Source organism: Oncorhynchus keta, chromosome 4 (assembly GCF_023373465.1).
Source record: "Oncorhynchus keta strain PuntledgeMale-10-30-2019 chromosome 4, Oket_V2, whole genome shotgun sequence".
Taxonomy (NCBI): Eukaryota; Metazoa; Chordata; class Actinopteri; order Salmoniformes; family Salmonidae; genus Oncorhynchus; species Oncorhynchus keta.
Window position 1 is genome coordinate 51542348 of NC_068424.1, and position 26414 is coordinate 51568761.

The 26414-nt window shown below is 40.7% G+C and overlaps 2 protein-coding genes across 5 annotated transcripts; both read left to right on the forward strand.

Annotated features, from left to right (window-relative positions):
- Window positions 1-262: 262 nt before the first annotated feature.
- Window positions 263-16428, forward strand: rab41 (RAB41, member RAS oncogene family). Of its 4 annotated transcripts, none has more exons than XM_052509420.1 (8): window positions 263-738; window positions 9259-9317; window positions 9567-9620; window positions 10754-10859; window positions 11346-11457; window positions 12437-12530; window positions 13642-13708; window positions 14633-16428. In XM_052509420.1, exons 1-8 carry the CDS (start codon window positions 660-662, stop codon window positions 14695-14697), a joined length of 636 nt encoding a protein of 211 aa, XP_052365380.1. In that variant the 5' UTR covers window positions 263-659; the 3' UTR covers window positions 14698-16428. The 4 variants fall into 4 exon arrangements, with proteins under 4 accessions (XP_052365380.1, XP_052365379.1, XP_035626273.2 ...); XM_052509419.1 differs by lacking the exon at window positions 10754-10859 and adding an exon at window positions 9995-10100 and having other exon boundaries at window positions 279-738; XM_035770380.2 differs by lacking the exon at window positions 12437-12530 and adding an exon at window positions 11994-12087 and having other exon boundaries at window positions 280-738.
- Window positions 16429-17015: 587 nt separating this feature from the next.
- stard14 (START domain containing 14) lies at window positions 17016-26038 on the forward strand. Its single transcript, XM_035764095.2, has 6 exons — window positions 17016-17475; window positions 17989-18136; window positions 18558-18661; window positions 19026-19143; window positions 19291-19343; window positions 24699-26038. Exons 1-6 carry the CDS (start codon window positions 17290-17292, stop codon window positions 24903-24905), a joined length of 816 nt encoding a protein of 271 aa, XP_035619988.1. The 5' UTR covers window positions 17016-17289; the 3' UTR covers window positions 24906-26038.
- The last annotated feature ends 376 nt before the right edge of the window (window positions 26039-26414 follow it).

Genomic DNA, 26414 nt, shown 5'->3' on the forward strand with positions numbered 1-26414 from the left:
CCATAGTTTGAGTGGGGAAAAATGTTTCATATGCTGAGGCAGTAAGGAGAGTAGAGGATAACCGAAGAATGAAGGTTTTGACTGGGAGCCCCCCGTGAGCAGGCCTGAAGAGATAGATTGAGAGGATGAGTTTCAGTAAGGTTGGATTTCTTGTGTTTATAGCCATTGTGGTCAACTGCACTGCGTTAATGGAGCGGAAGTCACAGATAGGTAAGGTAGTTGCAGCAGCAGAGAAATCGTTGGGTGTGAGAGATTTTAGTGCAAAAGATCTACAGGGAGTTTTGAGGGAGGGTGTCCCATCCTCCCTGGCCAACAGCCTGGTGTAGAATCGTTTAGGGCCAAAGTAGTGGGATGGGGTTTTGGAAATAGTGTATAGGTAAGGTGCAGGGCTAGTTGGTGGTGCAATTTAAAAAATATATCCTTGAACTTGTTTTTTTTACCAGAATGTGCAAGCCGCAATCCGATTTGCGAAAAGCAGCAATAAGCAGCACAGCGTCTAGTCTTCCGGAAATTCACACGAAGAAGAACATTGGCTAAACTCCATCGAAGAAGAGTGGGTGTCTCGCTTTCTCTGGCTTTTACTACCCTGCGACTCTTTCCTATCGAGGCAACATAGAAAACAAGCCATACAGCTAGCTGTTGTTTATCTTTTGATAAAGATGTCAACCACGACCGGCGGCGGAGAGTTTGGCAACCCCCTGCGGAAATTTAAGCTCGTATTCTTAGGCGAGCAAAGTGGTAAGTGGAGGAGTATTTAGGGCATGTTATGTGGTTATTTGTTTTGGTGAGTACTGCCAGCTGGCATTAGCCTAACAGTACGGTAGCTAGTCAGGCCGAGGCAGAACGATGAGGCTTTAAACAACTCCGATGCCTCGTTAGGTTAGCTAGCTAGTAGGTATAATTTAGCCAATGACTATAACACGTAAAGGAAACTTGCTAGCTTTCCTATTTAATCAGGAAAATGCGTTGCTTGAGATGTTGCCCAAGAAGATGCCTACGTATTTAGCTAGCCAAGTCATGCACACCCTGTAACTAAGTTGTCTAGCTACACTACTAGAACGTTACTGAATTGTCGGTGTCATTCACTAACGTTTGTTGAAGTTACACTTCTGCTGGGTAGTTACACTTATTTAGCCAACTAGTTACGTGAATGTTTACTTGCCAGCTACTGTAGCTTCAGCTTGTGTAGAGTCATATAGCTAACTTTAACAGTTAGGTACTGTTAGCTAGCTAACGTTAACATTGCTAAGCCACGTCTGTCAGCAGAGGGGAGCCTCGTAACGCGTTAGCTTGGGTGGAAACGCACTGGGCCGCTTACAAACAAGACATGAGGCATATTATTTCCGCAGATAAATCTTAATTTAGATCTGCATAGACTCAAAACTGTGTTGATTTTCCAGTCCATTTTAGCTTGTTAGCTGTTTCCTCCATTCGTGGCTCCACCCTTGCCAGCTCAGCGCCGTGGGTTCAGTAGTCTTATCGATTCGTTTTTAGATATGTTATCATACAAATAAACAATATGACCGCTTAACGCATGGTCACTGTCAGTATATTCAATTGTTTAAGAGCTAAATGCTCATAATAAAGCAACTCTGCATAGGCTACGTTTACTATTCCTCCCAAATTGCAGTTCCACAGATGCTCATGCATAATTTAGCAAATTGACAATTCTATGGTAACTGCATAATTTAGCAAATTGACAATTCTATGGTAACTGCATAATTTAGCAAATTGACAATTCTATGGTAACTGCATAATTTAGCAAATTGACAATTCTATGGTAACTGCATAATTTAGCAATTGACAATTCTATGGTAACTGCATAATTTAGCAATTGACAATTATATGGTACAGAATAATGCAGAGACTCAGATTTTTCACTTTATTGTATGCTAAACGAATAACAATGATTGTAAAATTAAACAAATCATACGTCTGTATGCACAATGACGCTTTAGCACTGAAAATTAAGGGTCAGGTGCAGAGACCTCTGACTGCCTATAACGTTAGGTACTTAGAACCTCTGCCCAGAGTGTCGGCAGTTAACTTTTTGTTGTTCACATAGAACAGTTTTACCAAAGATAGGCAAAAACTACTTCTCTAATAGAAATCTCGATCACACTTGTAGATGTCATGGCGACACTGGCTAGCTGCGCAGAAATAGGTCATCGGGTCTAAGGTAGTCTCGTGCCTAAATGCTCTTGTGCAGGACGTCAAATTAAAGACGTTCCTTCGATGTAGTTGTTTTTGACGAAAATGTGTAATTTTCACGAGATTGGTGTAATGACACGTTCAACTACTTAAGACATTGGCTCAAATCTAGGTTGTGCCTTTAGATTTCGAGGAATTTGACTTCTCTAACCCCGGCCTGATCTGGTTCGTAAGCGTTCCCGTAAATCTCGCGATGTTGCGCCTCTGGGTTTAGAAAAGCTGCGGTTTTACCTCCGTTTTGTTGAAATACTCCAGGCCACAAAGTGGCAGTAGTTTGTTTGGCTTGTGCCTGCTGTAGCTAATGTAAGTTAACTAGCCAGCTGTGCTAATGTTATTGCTATTTGGCTCACTAGAATTTGTAGGAAGCCATTGTTGATACTCCAGTCATCTAGTTGTAGCTATCTGGTTAGTAACTAGCAACATAATTAAATAAAAATTGATTTGTTTTTGAATGAAGCAGCTGCCTGTTAGCTGGCAAGAGTCTGAGTAGATGGGTTGCTATGTTTTAGGGCAGTTGTCAACCTTTTCTGATTCAAGATAAGTTTGAGTCAAAAAGCAAGCAGAGATCTACTGCTCGGATTTAAAAAATATGAGTAAAAATTTTAAGACTATGCAACAGTAACCTAAATAAAGACAGTTCTGTAGGAATGAGGTTTGTGTTAAGTGATATTTCAAGTCACTTCAACCACTGAGGTGTGTGGTAATTCCCTGACAACGCACAGTCTTGCTTATAAAACACATCCCAACATTAGTGAATATTTCCTCCAGATTTTTTACTATTTGCTATGCTTGGCCTGCCAATGTTGTTCTTCTCAGACCTTATTATATTTCATAACTCGAGCTTTCATAAAAATATTTGATCAGTTGTATCACTTCCGAGGCACAACTCCGCATAAATGGAAATCATTTGCAAATAATTTGTTTATTTTTATTTTACTGGACTGATGGTACCTGCATCTGGTCAGTCGAGAGAGGGGGGGAAAAGCAGCAGCAGAGGGTCTGCCTCTCACGGTCCCTGCTCTCTCTCTCCCTCCGATGAGACTGACCAGAGAGAGGGAAGTCTTCCACCTAATGGTGACACTCGAAGTAGCATTGCATTATTTCTGCCTCATGCACAAATCCATGGTTTTTTCTATGACCAGAGTAAGTGAAATAATCCTTGATATTAAAATAAACATGATGAGCTGCTAATAATAAAATGCAGGCCTATCGATACTTGGCTACTAATTAATTGCAGATGCAGTGCTGGTTGTAGTGCGAGTGGAAGTTGGGAGAAGCTGTTTTGTAAATGTGTTTGCCATATTCTTTGACAGTCTCTCAATGGTCATGGTTTTAAAATAAATGAAATCTCACATAGGCTAGTATGAAACTTTGCTGTGGGGTCGTGGATGCTTTAGGCATGGTGATTTGAGCTATCCTAGGTGCACTTAATTTAGCTCTCCCAGTCCCCCGGGTAGTCAGTTTATCCCTTCAGACAAATGAAAAGGTTAAAATTGGGAACACTCCCGGCCTGGCGCACAGGGCTTCTGAATCAAGTGCACCTAGCGCCAACAGTGCAAGACAATAAAAAAAAATAAAAAAAAATAAGCATGCAAGGCTTTGTCGTTGGCTTTTCTACTGAAATGTTTGTTGATCGACTAGGTTGGTGACCACTGTTGTACTCTTTCATTCAAGGTTTATTCAATAGAGAATTACATCAGAAAAAGAATAGCCCATACCCATGTCTTTACCATATAGGGTTCAGATGTTACAGATGATTTACTCTGATATTTTAGCATGAATAGATTGTCATCGCGGCCATGGTCAAAAATAAGTTCTACGCTGCTCAGTAAAACTGTCCTGCTCCACGAGCAGAACGGAGCTAATTTCCAACATCATCTGATAAGCTAGCTAGTGGCTGCAGGTTAGTGTGATAACATGGGCTTTTTCTAAATGAAATCCGCAGACTACAAACAAAATTGGGCATATATACTGAACTAAAATATAAATGCAAAATGCAACAATTTCAAAGATTTACTGAGTTACAGTTCATAAAAATTAATTAGGCCCTAATCTATAGATTTGACATGACTGGGAATACAGATATGCATCTGTCACAGATGCCTTAAAAAAAAAATTAAAAGTAGGGACGTGGATTAGAAAACCGGTCCGTATCGGGTGTGACCACCATTTGCCTCATGCAGTGTGACACATCTCCTTTGCATAGATTTGATTGTGGCTTGTGGAATATTGTCCCACTCCTGTTCAATGGCGGTGCAAAGTTGTTGGATATTGGCGGGAACCGTAAACACACACGCTATCATACATGTCGATCCAGAGCATCCCAAACATGCCCAAAGGGTGACATGTCTGAGTATGCAGGCCATGGAAGAACTGGTACATTTTCATTTTCCAGGAATTGTGTACAAATCCTTGTGACATGGGGCCATGCATTATCACGCTGAAACATGAGGCGATGGCGGCGGGTGAATGGTACGACAATGGGCCTTGGTATCTCTGTGCATTCAAATTGCCATTTGATAAAATGCAATTGTGTTGGTTGTCTGTAGCTTATGCCTGCCCATTCCATAACCCCACCACCACTATGGGGCACTCTGTTCACAATGTTGACATCAGCAAACCACTCGTCCATACGACACCATACATGTGGTCTGTGGTTGTGAGGCCGGTTGGACGTGCTGCCAAATTCTCTAAAACAACGTTGGAGGTGGCTTATGGTAGAGAAATTAACATTAAAATTAACTGGCAACAGCTCTGGTAGGACATTCCTGCACTCGGCATGCCATTTGCGCACTCCCTCAACTTCAGGCGTTGTGTGAAAAAACTGCCCATTTTAGAGTGGCCTTTAATTGTCCCCAGCACAATGTGTACCTGTGTAAGGATCATGCTGTTTAATCCGCTTCTTTATATGACAGATCTGTCAGGTGTATGGGTTATCTTGGCAAAGGAAAAATGCTCACTAACAGGGATGTTAACAAATTTTGTGCACAACATTTTTGAGAAATAAGCTTTTTGTGCGTATGGAAAATTTATGGGATATTTTATTTCAGCTCATGAAACTGGGGAACAACACTCTACATGTTGTGTTTTATATTTTTCTTCAGTGTATATATTTATAAAGCTAACAGACTGAATTTCAATGTCTACCCTCCCTGAATGCAATCTGTTGCAGTTTTCATGGTGTATTTTGGAATATTTCCCTTTAAATCGCCATTGATACGGCCTCTCAATTTTGATTGATCACCAATGAAAGCCAAGAATCTGGAGATGAAAATGACAAGGGTATGAAGTTGATTTTGATTGGTCCAAAGCATGGAAATTCCTCCCAACACCAACAATGGAAGAGATACAACCAAGAGCTGCGCGGTCTAAACTTGAATCGGTCACCTCAAACTAGTTGATCAATATTGTTAAGTACAAGCATATTAAGGTTATATTGTAGAGAATAATTGAATGAATAACTGTAGGTGATTTATGATGAGTGCGAAATAGGGCTGACCCCATTTAGTCGATTGTTTAGTTTAGCGGTCGCAAATATATATGTCATGCCTTATGAGACACCTGTCTCATTTGCACCTGTCTCAGTGGACAGTCTAAGAAGAATGGGAGTGTGGCTCTCCAGATGACACTCCCTCCCGTGGATTGATGCGCATTCATTGTTTCATAACTTCATTGTGTGAATTGTTTGCCCTTTGAGTGTTTATCAATACCCCATTACATATATCACCTGTAGTACATTTACCATTAGTCCCCATCAAACAAACAATGCAGATTAGAAATAATTTACAGTAATTTCTGTTAATGCATTCAATATATTATTAGTCTTATTGTTCTCATTGTCGGAGTGGACAAGTTGTTTGCAAGGCTCAACCTATGCTACACTGAGAAACAAGTGTTTTATTTAATTCAAGTTTTTTCCAAATTTAATTTCTTCATTGTCTTTTGTTTGGAGAGCTCCTGTCAATGTTGAGTATGGCTGTGCAGCTGATTACGCATATAAGTTGCCCTAGGCTACCTGGTCTATGTGCAAATATGCCCATTTGAGGATGTCTGCAAGTATTTCTGATCATCTTAACTCACTACCACTAAAGCTATAGAGCTTCTCAAAGTAATTTTTTCTTCACCTCAAACAGCAAAACAGAGCTCACCCAAAAAAGAACATGGAATACAAATAATTGAAGAGATAATTTACCAACAGTTGTTCAAAAAATAACTTTCAGTTAGTTTAATCGCTCAGCACTACTACTAGGCTTTGTTTGATTTGATATTTTCCTTGATTACTCACATCCTATCTCTGCAACTAGTGGAGGAGAAGGTACAAGGTCCCTCCTCTCTGACCACCTTCTCCAATGGGTTTTTGAGGAAGGATTAATTAAGAGCCTAGCAGTCACCTGTCAACTAGCTCACGTGCTACACAATCACCCCTCTGCTACACTCACTGACCTCTTTCTCTGCATCAACCTCAGCAGCCAGCAGTGTTGCCAACTTAGTGACTTTGTCGCTATATTTAGCAAGTATTCAGACCCCTTGAGTGAAACATTTTCAAAAAATTGACTTGCGACAAATCTAGCGACTTTTTCTGGTGTTATTGGAGACTTTTGGAGAGACTGACGTGAAAGCACTATAGTTCTTACTCTTCTCAATGAGCAGCTGTTGCTACCGTGGGCCCCACCCCTGTCCCAAAGCACAGGCAGCCCAGTCCTCGCGCTGCAGTCAGAGCAAATGTTCACCCCTTCCTTGTCCAGACTGCAAATGAATCGTGCATGCGGGAAGCCACCACTGGCCGATCCAGCCCTGGCTTACATTCAGGGCGGGGTGTAAATGTAAAATGTTCTTTGTCTAAAATAAATCACTGCACAAAAATAAATCACTGCATTTGACTCACACAGCCTCAGTCACTTACTCACCTTGTCCACTGTGTGTGTGCCTCTCTGTGACAAAAGCTAAACATCTAGCTGGCTAGCTCATCATGTCTCAGTCTAAACTGTACACTCGCAAATACAGAAAGGAGTTGGAATCAAACCCTGAATTCAAAGGCTAGTTGAAGCTGTTTATTGGGGATGATACACGGGCATACTGCCTGTATTGTAAGGCTGATTTCTACGCCAAACTTTGATGTAAAAAAACACATGACAACTAAAAAACATACTCAAAAGGCAAAGCCTTATAACAGTTCCACCCAAAACAAGCTGCCATTTATGGTAAAAAGTGTCTTTAGCTATCACTGTTCAATGCTGGCATGTGATCACATTGGAGAAGCATGTAGAGCTGCTTTCTCAGACTCCACTGCTGCTATCCTCTTCAAAATGCACAGGACAAAGTGCACAGAAAGGATTAAGGTGTTCTAGCACCATACTTTCTGAAAAAGTTGGACGCAGATGTGGGTGACCAGTGTTTCAGCCTCCTCAATGAGTCCACAGATGTAAGTGTTTCTAAGTACCTGGGGGTTGTGATAAGGTACTTTAGTGATACCAAGCAGACAATTGTATCAACATTTCTTGGGCTTGTTGAGTTGGAGGGAGGAGATGCAAATCTATAGCCCGTGCTGTTGTTGCTTTCCTCAAAGTGTTGTTTTAGAGAATCTCCTGGGGATAGGGACTGACAATCCCTCTGGGATTAACAATGGGGTCTATAAAGTACTGAAGGAGGAGTATGGCCTCAAATATTTAGTTCTTATTTGCTGTGTGCCACTCTCTGCAGCTTTTTTATTTTACCTTTATTTAACTAGGCAAATCAGTTAAGAACAAATTCTTATTTTCAATGACGGCCTTTAACTGCCTGTTCAGGGGCAGAACTACAGATTTGTACGGGGTTTGAATTTGCAACCTTCCGGTTACTCGTCCAACGCTCTAACCACTAGGCTACCCTGCCGCCCCAGCTTGCGCGTTCGTAGTTCCTCTCTCCTACAGCATCCATCACAATTACATGCGCATGGTAAATTATGCAAATTAGGAGATTACGACATTTGGCGTGTTCCAGCGACTTTTTGGACAGCCAATAGCTACTTTTCTTACTGAGAAGTTGGCAACACTGGCAGACAGCAAAGCACACTGACCTGTGTCAATCTAGCACCCACATAATTTATTGTGTCTATTTAATTCTGCTACATTGAGTCAGATCACACAAATACACGTTTTGAAGTTTCGACCAATCAATATTTTTTAAACTCAAGAGTCCTTGTGCAAAGAGAATTACGTTTTGACATGTATTTAGTAGTTCCCTCTAATTGACATGCGTTTCCCCTACATTCTATAGCAGTGAGTGAACGCCCTATGTGTTGCGATGCTAACGTTAGCTAGCAATCGAACTGGTATTGACAGTATGGGATAATCGAGAGTGAATTACATTTTCTTCACCTTGCTAAATGGCTAGCTTGGTAAAGCATTTAGTGTTGTGTGCATTGTGCTGCATTTTTACCACCCCATTCGGTTTGTTTGTCTGACTGCCTGGCTCAGTTAGCAAGCTAACGCTAATGAGCAGGTGCACAATATCAAACTGAACCTAACAAAACAATCCTTCAAGCAAACAATTTATTAGCTAGATGTAAAAATGTGCTTGAGAAAAGTGATGTAATGCGGCTTTATTATTTTAGTTAGAACAATTCGTTTGTGCTCTCTGATTGGTTCAAAGTCAAGTCCTCGGCCACTGACGAGCATTGCGATTCTACAAGTAGAAGCGGCCGGTTCGTCGGTACACACCAGGGGCGTCTTTTGTTCTAGCAAGAAAAGGAACGGCCTCCTACTTTGCTAAGTAACTAGTCAGATTTCTTGGTGTGCCTGCACCATTACAAAGAACATTGCTGTTGTTAGCAGACTTTGCATCTGCGCTGTTCTGTAAACACGTTTTTGTAAAAATGTTTGTGGAAATTGTCATAAGTCGTCATTGTGCGTAGTTGTATGGTTTATTTAACTTTGCAATCATTGGTTTTTGTTTGACGTACATTTTTTGTGTGACAAATCAGTCTCTGTATCATTCTGTTACTGTGGAATTGCCTAAATGTCAAAATGTAAACTAAATGCTCTCTGCTCTGCATGTCTGTCTTTACAGTGGGGAAGACATCACTTATCACCAGGTTTATGTATGACAGCTTTGACAATACCTATCAGGTACATTACCTCTTCTCAAGTACAGTACTGGTTATTTATTGCATGTAAATTAATGCGTAATACTATTCTAAGCTCTTTTGGTTCTTTTGCTTGGGTGAAATGTTCTGTTTTTCCAACCTGATAGTAACTTGCATAAAATCTGCTACAAAGCTGAAAAAGAATAAGGACACAGGGCCATCCCTTTTCTGCTTTTTGTTGAATGTAGTATGGTCATGTTATGTTTGAGAATTTAAAAAATGTGTCTTGCAGGCTACAATTGGCATAGACTTTTTATCGAAAACGATGTACCTGGAAGATCGTACGGTAAGTACCACTTTTGTTTCTATGTCATTGCATCACTTGGAGCCTTTCATTTGAAACCATTTCATGTGTCCCTTGAGTTTGTGCCCATGCATAAATATTGTATATCCCTCTACATGCCACTGTCAAAAATAGGCTTAGGTAGTCCGCTTTTTATCTCATCCCAACTAGACTGCTTGTTTAGTATAGACGTCGAGGAACTATAATTTGCAGTTTAATTATAATTTTTCATGTTTTCTTTCCTGCCATGATTCTGTTTTTAGTTCCATCATCATTATACGTTTTTTTTTTTTTCCTCTGTCCACCCCTCCCCTCCATCCCCATGGCTGGGTTTCGAACTGTGTCCGCTCCTCGGTTTGTTGCGCGGTTGGCCACAGATTCGTCTCCAGCTGTGGGATACGGCCGGGCAGGAGCGGTTCCGCAGCCTCATCCCCAGCTACATCAGAGACTCAGCCGCTGCTGTGGTGGTTTATGACATAGCAAGTAGGTATCAAGTCCCTGCCCTTCTCTCAGTGGATGGAAGGGGAGAACAGGGCAAACAGTATTTCCACAGCTTGGCAACGTCACTGGACTGTAGCAATGAGTTGAACCAGACTTGCTTGTGGTCAGTGAGGAACCAGATCAGGAAATAGGCTATTGGTGCTTCAGGGCTTCCTTTCCCTGCAAATTATATGCTACTCTAAAGTGAGTAGATGTTGTAGATTACTTTGTTAGTGCAATGTTTCCTCTACGTTTTTCCCAATAGGTGCAAATAGGCCTATACAGGGGGATGATGGAACTCTCAAGCTCAGTACATCCAGTGGTGCTTGTGGAAATGTTGTCCCTAAAGGTGCTTTTCTAAGGAATAGGGAGAAGGCTAGCAGAGGTTACCAGCAATGTTTGGTTGACTTTAATTGCACCAAAAGCATTGATTTGGAACATTTGCCTTCCATAATAGGTCACTAAAAAGGATCAACATTGGGAACAGGTCATCTGCTAGCTGCATGGGGAAAGTTTTTCCTATTCCAGGATGCATGATCATTTTTCACCTCTGCTGCCTTGCTGTTCTCTTGCAACTCTTTTTTATGTCAATCCTCTTCTTCATTTTCCCCTTTCCGTCTGTCCCGTTTCAACTCCACCTCCATCCCAATCCCCAGGTCCGGCTTCAGCTCTGGGACACTGCTGGACAGGAGCGTTTCCGTAGCCTCATTCCCAGCTACATCCGCGACTCCACCATTGCTGTGGTGGTTTATGACATCACCAGTGAGTCAGAGCCTCCTGGCCTAGTTAGAGCTGTGCCCTCATCACTGTAGGGGTTGTGGGCCACTGGGACATTACATTGGGAAGGAGGTTGTCATCTTCTATAACACAGTAGAAAATCACAACAGCTTTCAGTGTATGAGTAATGTTAACTATTATTGGAGGCTGTCGGTGTCACTATACCATGTAAGGACTTTAATGATGCAACTTCATGGGGATTAGGGAGTTTTCCCTTGTATTAACAGTGGCGTGGGGACTAATTCCTTTCTGTGCTTAAACTTAATTTACTGTTTACTTTTGCTTACTAACACCTGGCTACTCTACTGAAATCAACTGTACTTCCAATGAAGAGCAACGACTGTTCTGATTTGCAAATGTGTCTAACTTTATTAATAACCCTTTCACTGCAGAGTTCATACCTCACACGATATTTAAAGTGGTCATGCTCATTTTGTATGTGTTCCAAGTTGCTAATTTTCTTCCCCTCAGATCTCAATTCATTCCAGCAAACCTCAAAGTGGATTGATGACGTCAGAACAGAGAGAGGAAGTGATGTTATTATCATGCTTGTGGGAAACAAAACAGACTTGGCTGATAAAAGGTACATTGTGTGTGTGTGGCGAGCGTAGTTGGTGTGGTGGTAAACAGTAATGTGGTCCCTGAACTAAATGTTGACATATTTTGACAACCGTTGTATGTGTAAAGCCTTTGTCAAAGCCTGGTTCCTCCCTCGTCCCTTGAATGTATATACTTTTTCATATGTTTTCTGATTTTGATCTGTTGAACTCCATGCTGGAGTTACTCCATTTCTGATATGTAACTTTCAAAATACAGAAATCATCCCTGTAATATGCATCATACAGGGATGATTTCTGTATTTTGAAAGTAACATATCTTGAAACTTGAGTGCTGACAAGCAACTTTTTTGGACTATGTCAACAATTGACTAATGAAACAAATACCAAAATATCATTTTGGGGTGGAGTTTTCCTTTTTTGTTTTTGTCAAATTTTAAGTTTTATTTATTTATTTTGTTCCCTCTCCCCGGTGTCTCCCCATGTCACTTTGATTTGGTGTCCACTCCCAACCCACTGCCACCACCCTCCCCTCCTGTCCCTCCCCCTGGGACCATGGCAGACAAGTATCTGTTGAGGCTGCAGAGAGGAAAGCTCGTGAACTCAATGTGATGTACATAGAGACCAGTGCCAAGGCTGGCTATAACGTCAAACAGGTGGGTGTCCAGCTACCACCAGCAGGTGTACAAACAGCCTCCAGAACGGCTCATTATGCTCTGCCTGCCTTAGGAAGAATAATTTGTGATGTACCACGTGGATTAGAGGTTTAATGTGGAACGAGTGATTGTACTGTTTGTGTCAAGCTGTTTGATCTTCTCAGCAAAGCTGCTTCCTCTCCTATCCCTTTGTTCCTCAGAGATGAGACCAAACTAACCTCTTTCTAACCAAAAACTGGAATCTCTTGAGCTCGTTCTTTTTTTCCTCTCTCCATCTCTCCCTTCCCCCTCTGCCTGTCCTCTTTCATGTCTGTCTATCTCTCCGTCCTCTCGGCGGTGGCCTGAGCAGACAGATCACCACGGAAGAGGGCGAGCAGAGAGCTAAGGAACTGAATGTCATGTTCATTGAAACCAGCGCAAAGACTGGCTACAATGTCAAACAGGTAGAGCTTCTGTTCACTCAGGATAGTCCAGCCCAGTCTGCCCTCCTAGTGTCAGCTGCCTCTTTCACAACATATAGTTTTCCCTCCTCTCTCTCTCTTCACCTGGCTCCTCAAGACTTGTCCACCTAGTCCTTTCTACATTGTGATTCCCCTCAGTGCTCAAGTCATGTTGTCAATCCTGTCCACTGCTTTAGAACGCTTCAGCATCAGTTTTACTGCACTGTCTAGCTCCATGTTGTTGTTGGGTCTTTCTCTTATTTTGCCTTGTTTCACTAAATGTCTGCTTCTCACTGTTTGGCATGGTATCATGGACATTTTATGGGCATAAAATATGAACAATTACATGGCAACTTGTGACAAGTTAACAAGAAAATGTTAAATATTCTGTAGGGGAATTTTCTTGCATTGTTTTTAGTGTTATCGAGACATCTTCCAAGATTGTAATATGTAATAAATAACCATATCAGTTTTGTCCAATGCATGTAGCCCTATGTACAAATATATGTTGTTATGTTTATTTTAAATGGAAATATAAATATTGACCTTCCAATAGATGTTACTATATACTGAGAATTCAAAACATTAAGAACACCTGCTCTTTCCATGACAGACTGACCAGGTGAAAAAGCTATTATCCCTTATTGATGTCACTTGTTAAATCCACTTCAATCAATGTAGATGAAGGGGAGGAGACAGTTTAAAGAAATTATTTGTAAGCCTTGAGACAAATGAGACATGGATTGTGTGTGTGTCATTCAGAGGATGAATGGGCAAGACAAAATATTTGAGTGCCTTTGAACAGGTAGTAGTAGGTGCCAGGTCCACTGGTTTGTGTAAAGAACAATGCTGCTGGGTTTTTCACACTCAGCAGTTTCCTGTGTGTATCAAGAATGGTCCACCACCCAAGGGACATCCAACCAACTTAACTGTAGGAAGCATTGGAATCAACATGGGCCAGCATCCCTGGGGGTGCGCAACTCAATATTAGGAAGGTGTTCCTAATGTTTGGTTTACTGTAGTTCGTCACTGTTATGTGGCCAACTTTACGTTATTGATGCGCTGTGTGGTATGGCTGTTTTTATCCATGGGTTTTTTCCTTGTGGTTCCTCAGCTGTTTCGCCGTGTTGCTGCTGCCCTACCTGGGATGGATAGCACACCAGAGAAGAGCAAAGAGGACAGTATCCTTTCACAAGGGGGTTAGACCCGAGGCAGAATGATTTGGAGCAAGTTTGAGCACAACATGTAAATCAACGCTCAAGAAATGTTTTAGTAGTTAAGTTTCTATCCAATTAACAGAATTTCAGGCTCATGTTAAAACATCTGCATTAAACAGGACGCACGTTAAAACATGTTTTCCCACCAGAGATGTTTCCATCAAATGGACTTGTTGTTGATCAAAGGCTGTGCGTGATGACGTTGTGCACATAAAAATGGTTTTGTCACACAAAATGTTGTGTTAAATAGTGAATGTGTCCACTGGTCTTGGCATGTGCTCTCTAGCCAACAGCTGGCAGATTCAGTTTGGGTATGGCTTACATGATGACATTATTATGGACAAAAGAGTAAGATTATTTTTGTCAAACGGCAGCCAAGCATCGATCATGTCACCAGAATAAGACACTCAATATTTATTGGAAAGAGCATCAAGGTCATCACCTTGCACTTTCACCACCCTGTGAAGATAATCACTTATTTCAGCTGTAGCCTAATAAACTGCATGCTTTCCCGATTTGTAGTGGGAGGACCATACAACATACTGTCACATGACTCCAAGTTTACTTCAATATGATGGTCATTATATAAATATTTGTTCATAAAAGCGTTTCTACCGCCACTAATTTATTTGACATAGATCCCACCTTGCCTAGCATAATTTGTTTTGTAGACATTTGGAAAGTTTTTTTTTTATAGAAACATTTGCTGTTTTTATCAGGCCTGTCGTGCAATTTTTGTACTTAATTGCGTAAAAAGGTTGGATGGAAACATTATAACATAGAACCAGGTTATCTATTGCATATGGATTTAATTTTGGTTAAATTTGGAATGTCATTAAAAAAAAATATGAATAATATTTTATATTATTCCTTAACCATCTCTCTCAGTGATCGATATCAAACTGGAGAAGCCACCAGAGATGGCAGTGACGGAGAGCAGCTGCTCCTGCTAGTAAACACCCACCTGACCTTCCTCCTCTCCACCAACAGCTTGTCTCTCAGTGGCCACTCTCCCCACCCATGGCTCACTGCCATCGACCTGAGAACCTCGACCCCCCTTCGACTCAGTGACTTTTCAGAGTAACCGTGTGGATGTGCTATTACTCTGTATTTAACAGATATTAAACTATATTAAAGGTTAAAAGTCGAACACAGAATTGTTTGAAAGCTGAATATGTTCAGCTTTTCATCCAACTGCATGGCATTATATAGGATTGCAGACTGACATAGCTAATTGCTCTCGGGTTATTGCGTTGTTGTGAAGTGATTATTGTTTGAGATTATTTAAGTGACTATTAAAGGGATACGGTCTCAGTCCCTTGGATCTTTGCTTTTATTTCCAATGGCGAGTCTGGAGTGGGTCAACTAGAGTGGGTCAACTAATTCTAGCTCAGTGATAAACAAAGTGATTCACAAGGTTTTGATATATTTTGTTCTAAAAAGATTCCCCTCTAAACTATGAATATTATTTCCTCTCATTGTTGGCTCAAATCAAAGATATTCATTTAGGCCTACTGGTTTATGGGACCATGAATAAGGGACATTATTATCAGGACATTTTCAAGGCATGAACAGCCAAAGAACTTAATTTAGGATTACTGTAGTAATCGACTGATGATTTCAATGGCAACTTTTTTTGTTATTTTGGCAGGTCTCCCAAAGAGGATGCTGCAGAAAGGATGTATAGCCAATCATTAAGAAAACAAGGATTTGCATTTTTAGAAAAGGGACATGATCCCAAATTCATTGTAGTGGAAAATACTAACCTAAATCTATTGATATACACTTTGAAACGATAAATCTGTCACATCGACTTACGTTCAAATAGCCGCACACATGCTAACTCATCTAGTGTCTGAGGAGAAGAGGGGTTTTAAAGTTCATATGTGAGCCTATGGAGTGAGCAGGTGTCAAAGCTTTTTACACACTAAATGGAAACATGCATTGGGCCCATACGATGTCTGCCTACTCACCCTCCAATTGATGTATATTGTTGTCTTGTTTTCGTCACACTATTGCAGGAACGGCGTGCTCATCATGCAGGTTTCATAGATGGTTAAGAAAAAACGATGCCTTGCTTGTTTGTTCACCAACGTTGTGCACTGAATCAAGACCCAACATTGTAAAGATGGAGAGGCCTGCTGACAGTAGCTCTGTAGAGCAGGTAGCTAGAGTTGGTCCTCAGATACAGCTAACGCTTACTAACACCCTTGCTGTGAAAATAAGTGCAGTGAAGTTAATCTTTAGCGCTATTGCCTGTTTACGACCGTTGGTTTTGTGTGTATTTATTTTGAAACACAAGCAACCGTAAAATTGCCTTGTATTCTTAACCAAAATGAGTTGCTCCACCCCTGTCCTTTAACACGTTCTCACACACACACCAACTAAACACAGCCATAAATGTCCCACCACCACACACCAATGCATTCGCTGATACATTTTTACAAAAAAATGTAGATTAGTATTTAATTACGTCGAACAACCGTCTTTAACTTAACAGCTGTTCTATTTTCCCTCACTGACTGAGTACTCAACTGAACTGTGTGCTATTCTGAAGTGTCTGTCCATTTGAAATATGTAGTGTTTAGCAATGTGTGTGTGAATAATGTACTATCTGCTGTATAAAAAAAGGTGCATTAAAGAACACCGAAAGGTAACACATGAAATAAAGAGATTTCACCAAAGGTGTTCCAAGTTTCATTATTTATGAATATGATTGATTTAGATTATTTGGATAGGCCTACTTTTACATGCACGTTATTTTCGAAATTGTCATTTGAAACTGTTCCTACTAGTGAATAATGTCAGATTGTTGAGCAGCACGGTCTTGTTTCAAATACATCAGTCGCTATATATATATATATATTGATTTGTAATGTATATTTGACCTCTTTTTCATCCATTTCTTATTGTATTGCCGGTCAAAGGTTATGGGCCCTAATGAATGGAATGTTGCCTAATCCATAGATGTATGGGCCTAATCATGCAATTCACAGTGCATCAAGTTACCAACGGGCCAGTTTCTGTGCCACGAGGACGGATATGTTTGTTGTTGCATAAGATATTATGCAATTTCAATACGACAAAGCATTTTTGCATAATATATTGTGCATTTACTATACGACACATTGAGTTTTATCGTGACTTCTTTGCCAAACAAACTCAAATAAACTGCATTTATTACTTGATAAGAGTTTGTTGAAAGGGGCGTGGCCATGTTGAGTGGGGTGTAAAACTGCAGGTAAAGAACACCCTACCCTGGATTTTAAGTACGAAACACACAAAGGGTTCTAGATAAACTGGAATATGGGTAGGTAAGGAATCTAACACAAAAATCCAGTCCAACTTGATATGCTAATCAGTGAGTAGAAAACCGGATTTATCTCACTGTCACTACTAGAATAGCATTTTGTTAGAGGCAAGAGGGTCGGAGTGGATACACAACATCAATTCATTGACCTGTAGCATTTCGCGTCTTCTTTTGCTCGTTAAGTAGGCTACCGCTTTTTCATTCATTCATAAAGATTTATTGTTGGATATAAATTATGTCTCGAGTTCTCTCGGGAATTATACCAGACGAGGCAGTCTTTGCAGACTTCAGAAGACAAGCCTTGTCAACGGACAACTGGTACAGCAAATATGACAAGAACGGGATGGAGGTCTGGGTCGAGGTGGCCCCTGTAACATCCCCTCAAGGAAACAAAAACGTCCCAAAAGTTCACAAGATAAAAGTAAGGAAATCTTGGTTTGACTCAACTGTCAATTTGATACACTGTAATGTAAAACTAACAGTATGAAGTCATGGCCATGGATCAGTCGAGTTGACAACATTTTTATTTTTAATTTCAGTCAATTTAAACTTTAAATTATAAACAATAATAGGGGCATGCTGTATTCCATCACGAATATCATAGTCTGAATAGACATTGCATTATAAGGAAAATATTTTCCTCTCTTTTCTATACTTTCCAATGTATCTCAATCTCTAGCGTTTTGACATTTCCATGTCCCTTGGAGACAGCATAACAGTTTTTCTGTTTTCCACCACAACCCTTTTGTTTTTGTGGCAACATTATCACAAGAGCATCTAGGGCGTGTTTCCAACTTTCCATGATCATTGGTTTATCTGGTGTCATATTTTATTACAGTGAGTACGCAACAGATAAGAGCAGATCTAGAGACAGATCTAATTCATGTATTATTTTACTCCAATAATCAATTTACTTTTGCTGTTTGTATTTCAGTGCAGAATGACCATAAAAGATGTGTCGGCCGCCACAATGTACGACGTCCTTCATGATGGACAGTATCGCAGGAAGTGGGACCCCACCATGTTGGAGAGCTTTGACATTGCCCGTCTCTCACCTAATGCCGACATGGGTTACTACTCATGTGAGTTCCTCTTATTTGCTAGAGATACGTGTGCTGTTCCACATTCCTCTCTGTTGTTTTATCTCTTCTCTCAGTGCAAGAACTTGACGGGTCAACTTTACTAATGATTCACTTTAAACCGGTTCAAACATGACATGACCACAGGTGAAAATGTGAAATAAATGTGGTATAAAGTCTCGTATTAAGATTCACTTCACTTTCCCCTTGCTTTAAGGAATCCCTTCCTCCATGGTACCCCTTCACCGAATCTTCAGGAGTTCAGACAAGGCATGAGTGACCTGTTTTTCAGAGTGTATTTAGTCAACACAAGAGTTCAGTTGCTGCCTCTGAATATTTGGTTACCCTGACATTGAAAGAGGGGGGTTGTAAATGAGAAATCTTTCCTCAAGTTGTTTTAAATGTGTTGTCCTGTTTTTTTCAGGGCTGTGTCCGAAGCCACTGAAGAACAGAGATGTGGTGACACTGCGTTCGTGGCAGGTGACGGACGACGAGTATGTGATCATTAACTGCTCAGTCAAACACCCAGTATGTACGCCATGCACCTCCACCTCCTCTGTCTGTAGACTTTGGCTCTTAGCAACCATCCAGTCTGCAGTTACTAAGAGTTACAGAATGTGATATCAGTGTACATATACGAGGACAATTAGCTGACGTTGAGCCATAGGAATGGTAGAGCCGAGACTCATTGCAATAAAAACATAATTTATTATTATTCATCCACATTTAAACCACCTCATCATGTATAAAGTGTTTCTCACTCAATATTTGCCTGTAACAGTATGGACGCAGCATATGACAGGGTTGTTACATGAATGTGTTTCTTGTCATTCACATGGCTTCAGAGTATGCAAGTGATAACGTCTCAGTTGATTTGGTTATTTCTTCACAGAAATATCCTCCCAAAAAGGACCTTGTGAGAGCCATCTCCCTCCTGACTGGCTACCTCGTGAAGGCCATAGGACCCAATAGCTGCTCCTTTACCTACCTCTCACAGGCTGACCCCAAAGGTGAGACCCACCTTTGACTGACCTGTTTCAAATCCTATGCCTCAGTTGTCCTTTCTTTGCTGAAAGATATTTGATACAGAGTATGTTACACTACAGGTACCAAGAGTTGTAGTGATTATGGATTATTTGGTTCATTCTGTATTTCAGGTTCTCTTCCAAAGTGGGTGGTGAACAAAGCGTCTCAGGTTCTGGCTCCCAGGGTACGTGAATGACCTCAGACAACATTGATTTGACCTCAGACAACATTGTTATTAATCTCCCTTCGGCTAAAATCTTTAGCTTCTTTGTGTTTGACGACAGAGTTGTAACTGGTTTTTAATTGAGCTCCAGCCAATACCTGAGTGTGTGTTAGAGCTACAGTGATAATTCTAATTCTTGATAATTCTTGTCTTTGAACTAGGTAGTAAAAGTGTGCGAATCGACGCACAGCGAGTGTGGGATTCAAGTCTCCTTAAATGTCAATAGTAACCATAGAAACCCACTGGAAGGTCCTGCTCAGCTTTTTGACAAAGTAGTCTCTCAGGCAGAGCAACTGACGTTCAGTGGCCCTGTAGAACCCGTTTTCCTGGTTTCGTAGCACGTGCAGCATTAAACTATTTAGGGCAAGGTGTATCTTTGTGTGTGAAACCAAGATTGTGTGTGTGGCTCATAGCTGTGATTGAATGTAAACCTTGACCTACTGATTAATGATCAACAGCTGGCTGCTCTTCAAAAGCCTGTTTGAATAGCACCCCACTTACGTGCATTGTAATATCATTACATTATATAAGTTAGTAAAATACAAATGATAGCCCTTCTTACATCGGCTGATATATCAAAGTGCTGTACAGAAACCCAGCCTAAAACCCCAAACAGCAAGCAATGCAGGTGTAGAAGCACGGTGGCTAGGAAAACCCCCCTAGAAAGGCCAAAACCCAGGAAGAAACCTAGAGAGGAAGCAGGCTATGAGGGGTGGTCAGTCCTCTTCTGGCTGTGCCGGGTGGAGATTATAACAGAACATGGCCAAGATGTTTAAATGTTCAGCATGGTCAAATGACCAGCATGATCAAATAATAATAATCACAGTAGTTGTCGAGGGTGCAACAAGTCAGCCGATCATTGAGAGTATCTCTACCGCTCCTGCTGTCTCTAGATAGAGTTGAAAACAGCAGGTCTGGGACAGGTAGCACATCCGGTGAACAGGTCAGGGTTCCATAGCCTCAGGGAGAACAGTTGAAACTGGAGCAGCAGCACAAATTGGAACCAAATTGAACCAGGTTTTACTCTAGGATTTAGCCTGTGCTTAGCTCCATTCCGTTTCTAATTTTTCCTGAAAAACTCCCCAGTTCTTAACAATTACAAGCATACCCATAACATGAGGCAGCCACCGCTATGCTTGAAAATATGGAGAGTGGTACTCAGTATGGTGTTCTATTGGATTTGCCCCAAACATAACACTTTGTATTCAGGACAAAATTGATTTGCGTTGCCACATTTCTGTCAGTATTACATGCTGAGCACACTGCCTGTGTCGCGTGCGCGAGTGTTGCAAAATAAATGTACACGTTATTCAATCATTGCACCCACACTGCTTGCGTGCCTCAGCGAGCGTCTGCGTGGCAAGGCGCTAAAATAGAAATAGGTTCTATTTGTGACGCTCAACATGTTACAAGTCTGGCCTCTCCCATCTCCCCATTGGTTTTTAAGAGCATATACCACGTGCCATCTCCTCATTGGTTTTAAGGAACATATACACGTGGGAGATTGAAAGATGAACTGACGACCACACTCCAGTCGTTTGTAGTAATGCACCATAGAGTTGGTTGCCAACAGCCATATAAAGTCCAAAGAAGTAAAAAAGAAGCCTGAGGACGGAGGATAGATGGACGAGAAAGGAATTCGGTTTACCGTTTTATCTGTGGATTAACTGTCGGAGTAGAGGACCTTGTGCATTTCAGGTAAAATAACAACCCAATGTTTAAATCCCACGACAAATTAGCTAGCAACAGAAAGCTAGCTAGCTAATTGACATAAATGTTTAATGCTTTTCAACCTGTCCCCAAATTAATATAATTGATTCAGAGTTTGTTTTGATATTTCAACCTGCGTGGCCTGATTGTGTCTGGTGTGGGAGTACAAAATCATCATGCACGCGATGGCGCACTTAGGCGCACGCTCGCATTCGGTTTGGTTAGCATGTTACTTTAGTGCCTTGATGCAAACAGGATGCATATTTTGTAAGATTTTTATTATGTACAGGCTTCCTTCTTTTTACTCTGTCAATCAGGTTAGAATTGTGGAGTAAATACAATGCTGTTGATCCATCCTCAGTTTTCTCCTATCACGGCCAAGTCACCATTGGTGAAGTAAAGTCCCTGAGCGGTTTTCCTCCTCTCCGGCAACTGCGTTAAGAAGGATGCATGTATCTTAGTAGTGACTGGGTGTATTTATACATCTTTAAAAGTGTAATTAATAACTCCACCATGCTCAAAGGGATATTCAGTGTCTGCTTTTTAAAATTGTTTTATCCATCTGCCAATAAGTTCCCTTCTTTGCGAGGCATTGGAAAACCTCCCTAGTCTTTGTGGTTGAATCTGTTTGAAATTCACTGCTGGACTGAGGGACCTTACAGATAATTGTGTGTGTGGGGGGGGGTACAGAGATGAGGTTGTCATTCAAAAATCATATTAAACACTATTATTGCACACATGCAACTTATTCAGTGGTGGAAAAAGTACACAATTGTCATACTTGAGTAAAATTAAAGATACATTTAATAGAAAATGACTCAAGTAAAAATCACCCAATAAAATACTTTGTGAGTAAAAGTCTAAAGGTATATGGTTTTCAATATACTTAAGTATCAAAAGTAAATGTAATTACGAAAAACTCATTTGAAATTACTTACAGTTGAAGTCGGAAGTTTTCATAAACCTTAGCCAAATACAATTAAACTCAGTTTTGCACAATTCCTGACATTTAATCCCAGTAAATATTCCCTGTTTTAGGTCAGTTAGGATCACCACTTTATTTTAAGAATGTGAAATGTCAGAATAATAGTAGAGAGAATGATTTATTTCAGCTTTTATTTATTTCATCATATACACTCTATTAGTATTTGGTAGCATTGCCTTTAAATTGCTTAACTTGGCTCAAACATTTTGGGTAGCCTTCCACAGGCTTCCACAGGCACGCTTTTTCAGTTCTGCCCACAAAGTTTCTATAGGATTGAGGTCAGAGCTTTGTGATGGAAACTCCAATACCTTGACTTTGTTGTCCTTAAGCCATTTTGCCAGAACTTTGGAAGTATGCTTGGGGTCATTGTCCATTTGGAAGACCCATTTGCGACCAAGCTTTAACTTCATGACTGATGTCTTGAGATGTTGCTTCAATACTGTATATCCACATAATTGTACTTCCTCATGATGCCATCTATTTTGTGAAGTGCACCAGTCCCTCCTACAGCAAAGCACCCCCACAACATGATGCTGCCACCCCCGTGCTTCACTTTGGGATGGTGTTCTTCCGCTTGCAAGCCTCCCCCTTTTTCCTCCAAACATAACGATGGTCAAGTTCTATTTTTGTTTCATCAGACCAGAGGACATCTCTCCAAAAAGTACGATATTTGTCCCCATGTGCAGTTTCAAACCGTAGTCTGGCTTTTTTATGCCGGTTTTGGAGCAGTGGCTTCTTCCTTGCTGAGCGGCCTTTCATGTTATGTTGATATAGGACTCGTTTTTACTGTGGATATAGATACTTTTGTACCTGTTTCCTCCAGCATCTTCACAAGGTCCTTTGCTGTTGTTCTGGGATTGATTTGCACTTTTCGCACCAAAGTACGTTCATCTTTAGGAGACAGAACGCGTCTCCTTCCTGAGCGGTATGACGTCTGCGTGGTCCCATGGACTTGCGTAAAATTGTTTGTACAGATGAACGTGGTACCATCAGGCGTTTGGAAATTGCTCCCAAGGATGAACCAGCCTTGTGGAGGTCTACAATTTTGGTCTTGGCTGATTTCTTTTGATTTTCCCATGATGTCAAGCAAAGAGGCACTGAGTTTGAAGGTAGACCTTGAAATAAATCCACAGGTACACCTCCAATTGACTCAAATGGTGTCAATTAGCCTATCAGAAGCTTCTAAAGCCATGACGTCATTTTCTGAAAAGTTCTAAGCGGTTTAAAGGAACAGTCAACTTAGTGTATGTTAACTTCTGACCCACTGGAATTGTGATAAAGTGAATTATAAGTGAAATAATCTGTCTGTAAACAATTGTTGGAAAAATTACTTGTTTCATGCACAAAGTAGATGTTCTAACAGACTTACCAAAACTATAGTGTGTTAACAAGGAATTTGTGGAGTGGTTGAAAAACTGTTTTTATGCAAACCAGACTGCACAGTTTCTTGTTTTTTAAATTTGACTTATGGATAGTCAGTGGCACACTCCAACACATTTTGACATACTTTACAAAGGAAGTCTTTGTGTTTACTGAGTCCACCAGATCAGAGGCAGTAGAGATGACCAGGGATGTTCTCTTGATCAGTGTGTGAATTGGACCATTTTCGTGTCCTGCTAAGCATTCAAAATGTAACAAATACTTTTGACTGTCAGGGAAAATGTATACAGTAAAAAGTACATGATTTTCTTTAGGAATGTAATGAATTCAAAGTAACAGTTGTCAAAAAATATAAATAGGAAAGTACAGATATCCCCCCCCAAAAAAAATAAAATACTTAAGTAGTACTTTAAAGTGTTTTTACTGAAGTACTTTACACCACTGAAATTATTATGTAACTTTACACCTGAACTTATTTAGGCTTACCATAACAAAAGGGTTGAATACTTGACTCAAGACATTTCAGCTTTTCAGTTGTAAAAAAAAAATCTAAAAACATAATTCCACTTTGGCATTATGTGGTATTGTGTGTAGGCTAGTGACAAACACATATACATGTAATCCATTTTAAATTCAGGCTGTAGCATAACAAAATGTGAAAAAGTTCAGGGGTGTGAATACTTTCTGAAGGCTCTGAGTATACAAAACAGTAAGAACACCGGCTCTTTCCAGGTGAATCCAGGTGAAAGCTATTATCCCTTATTGACGTCACTTGTAAAATCCACTTCAATCAGTGTAGATGAAGGGGAGGAGACAGGTTAGAGAAGGATTTTTAAGTATTGAGAAAATTGAGACATTGATTGTGTGTGTGTGTGCCATTCAGAGGGTGAATGGGCAAGACAAAAGATTTAAGTGCCTTTGAACGGGCAATGGTAGTAGGTGCCAAGAACTGCAACGCTGCTGGGAATTTTCACACTCAACATTTTCCTGTGTGTATCAAGAATGGTCGCACCACCCAAAGGACATCCAGCCCATTTGACACAACTGTGGGAAGCATTGGAGTCAACATGGGGGGGGGGTGGTGCGCAACTCAATATTAGGAAGGTGTTCTTAATGTTTTGTACACTCACTATACACGTATATGCCTCTGGGCAGAACTGTATAAAAGTGCAGTAAGTGAGGGGGAAAAACTAGGCTGGGGCTCAGCTCTAGGTCTTTGACACCCTCCTCTCTCCCTGCAGGTGCTGAAGTGTGTTCACAAGGCTGGCCAGAGCTACCCCGACTGGAAGAAGCAGAACTCTCCGGATCAGAAGCCCTGGTTGTACCCAGAGCAGAGCATCCTGCCCATAATGGACCCATCTGAGCTGACCATCCAGCGGGCGGACTCTCTGGAGAACGTTGACGAGAGCACACAGCTTGACATTCAGGAGGGCGAGGATAGCAGCTGAGCACATCTGTCAGAGGGGATGAAACCTAGCCAAGAGAGCATATATGGACACGCTCACAGAGACTTAAAGACTGAAGTCTTTGACCTCTCCATGGCACTTGATCCCAATCTTTAAAGTCTCTGATCTACCCCCAATTAATTTAGAATTTATCCTGTTTTGACCTTATAAACCACCATTTGTGTCTTTATGGGATCAAGAGAATGAACTGTTTACATCTGTTTGGCCATATGAAGCGGAAACGTCATACCAATGAGTGGCAATTCTGGTTCATCCACTCCGCTTGAACTGAACTGATAATTATTTGCCACCTAACTGTGCCAACTCCGCCGACAGTGCACTGGCAGAAGAAGTGTTAGATACTAGGACCTGGTTGTTGTTGATTGTGATATGCAGCTACTTTTAGAAACATTAGCAGCATCAGGTCTATTATCAATTTCATATGATTGGAATAATTCAGAACAAAGTTGAAGAATAGACAGGATTGGCTGTTTGATATCCTGAGTATAAATGAAAGTCAATAGAGGTGTATTTGTATGTTCTGTTTAAAAAATAAAAAAAACATGTTATGGGAAACTTATTTATTGAGCTACATTGTATAGACTACTATTCTCCTGATCAACGTGCACGTGGTAGCCAAGAGTATGGGTCAACCTCCACATGGATAGACAGTGTCTATCCATGTGGGTTCTCATATCAATATTTATTGAAATGTTGTGCAATCTGGGAGGGAGTCAATGGAGTTAATTCCATTGCTAGTTATGTACACTTGGGGGTTATGTATGCCTTGGTCTTACTGTAGGCACTGAATAAATGATCCAATGGTGACTTAATTCAATGGAAATATTTTCCGTAATATCACACTTAGCATTTTATCAAATGTACAGAGTGAGTTATTCATTTATTAACTGAATTGTACGATAGATATATATTTTTTGTGTTATTACCTGAAGGATTGGAATTGCCGTCATAGATCTTACCCCTTTAAAGTGTATTTATTGTCATAAAGTTACTTTCAAATAATGTCATGACAGAGCAAGCAAGGATCTCGAAGTTAGCCTTGCAAACTGAGCTGTCAAACTTGACGTTGAAGACAAATGATTGGAACTTTTTGTTATAATAAATCTCAGATAAGATTCACGTGTATGTGCGTAATTACTTTGATTTGCTTTGTCAGTCAGGATGTCTTTATTATTCTACTGTCGTGTCACTGGAGCAATAGAAGAAGGCCTGTTTTTGGTGTTGAAGAAAGCATATAAAAGCATATCAAATTAGGTTACTGAGAAGCTTGAGAAGCTTGATTTATTTAGTTTTCTACAAGAACATGATCTGTGATGTGGGTCAGGACATATAGAGTATCCTGACTCCATCTGTACGGGCATTAATGGACACGACAGTGATTTAGAGTCACTATCCCATCTCTTTCAGACATGTTAAAACAGATTTGGAACTCATTCTGTGCTGACAATGTATTAGTGAGGGACCATGAACTGTGGCACAGAACACAAAATG

Bases quoted from the DNA above. Each gene is read 5' to 3' on its own strand.
- rab41 (XM_052509420.1), top strand. From the start codon at position 660: ATGTCAACCACGACCGGCGGCGGAGAGTTTGGCAACCCCCTGCGGAAA. The intron at 10,860-11,345 runs GTGAGTCAGAGC...TCTTCCCCTCAG, and splicing joins GGTGGTTTATGACATCACCA to ATCTCAATTCATTCCAGCAA. The intron at 13,709-14,632 runs GTATCCTTTCAC...CATCTCTCTCAG, and splicing joins AGAGAAGAGCAAAGAGGACA to TGATCGATATCAAACTGGAG.
- stard14 (XM_035764095.2), top strand. From the start codon at position 17,290: ATGTCTCGAGTTCTCTCGGGAATTATACCAGACGAGGCAGTCTTTGCA. The intron at 17,476-17,988 runs GTAAGGAAATCT...TTTGTATTTCAG, and splicing joins CAAAAGTTCACAAGATAAAA to TGCAGAATGACCATAAAAGA. The intron at 18,662-19,025 runs GTATGTACGCCA...ATTTCTTCACAG, and splicing joins ACTGCTCAGTCAAACACCCA to AAATATCCTCCCAAAAAGGA.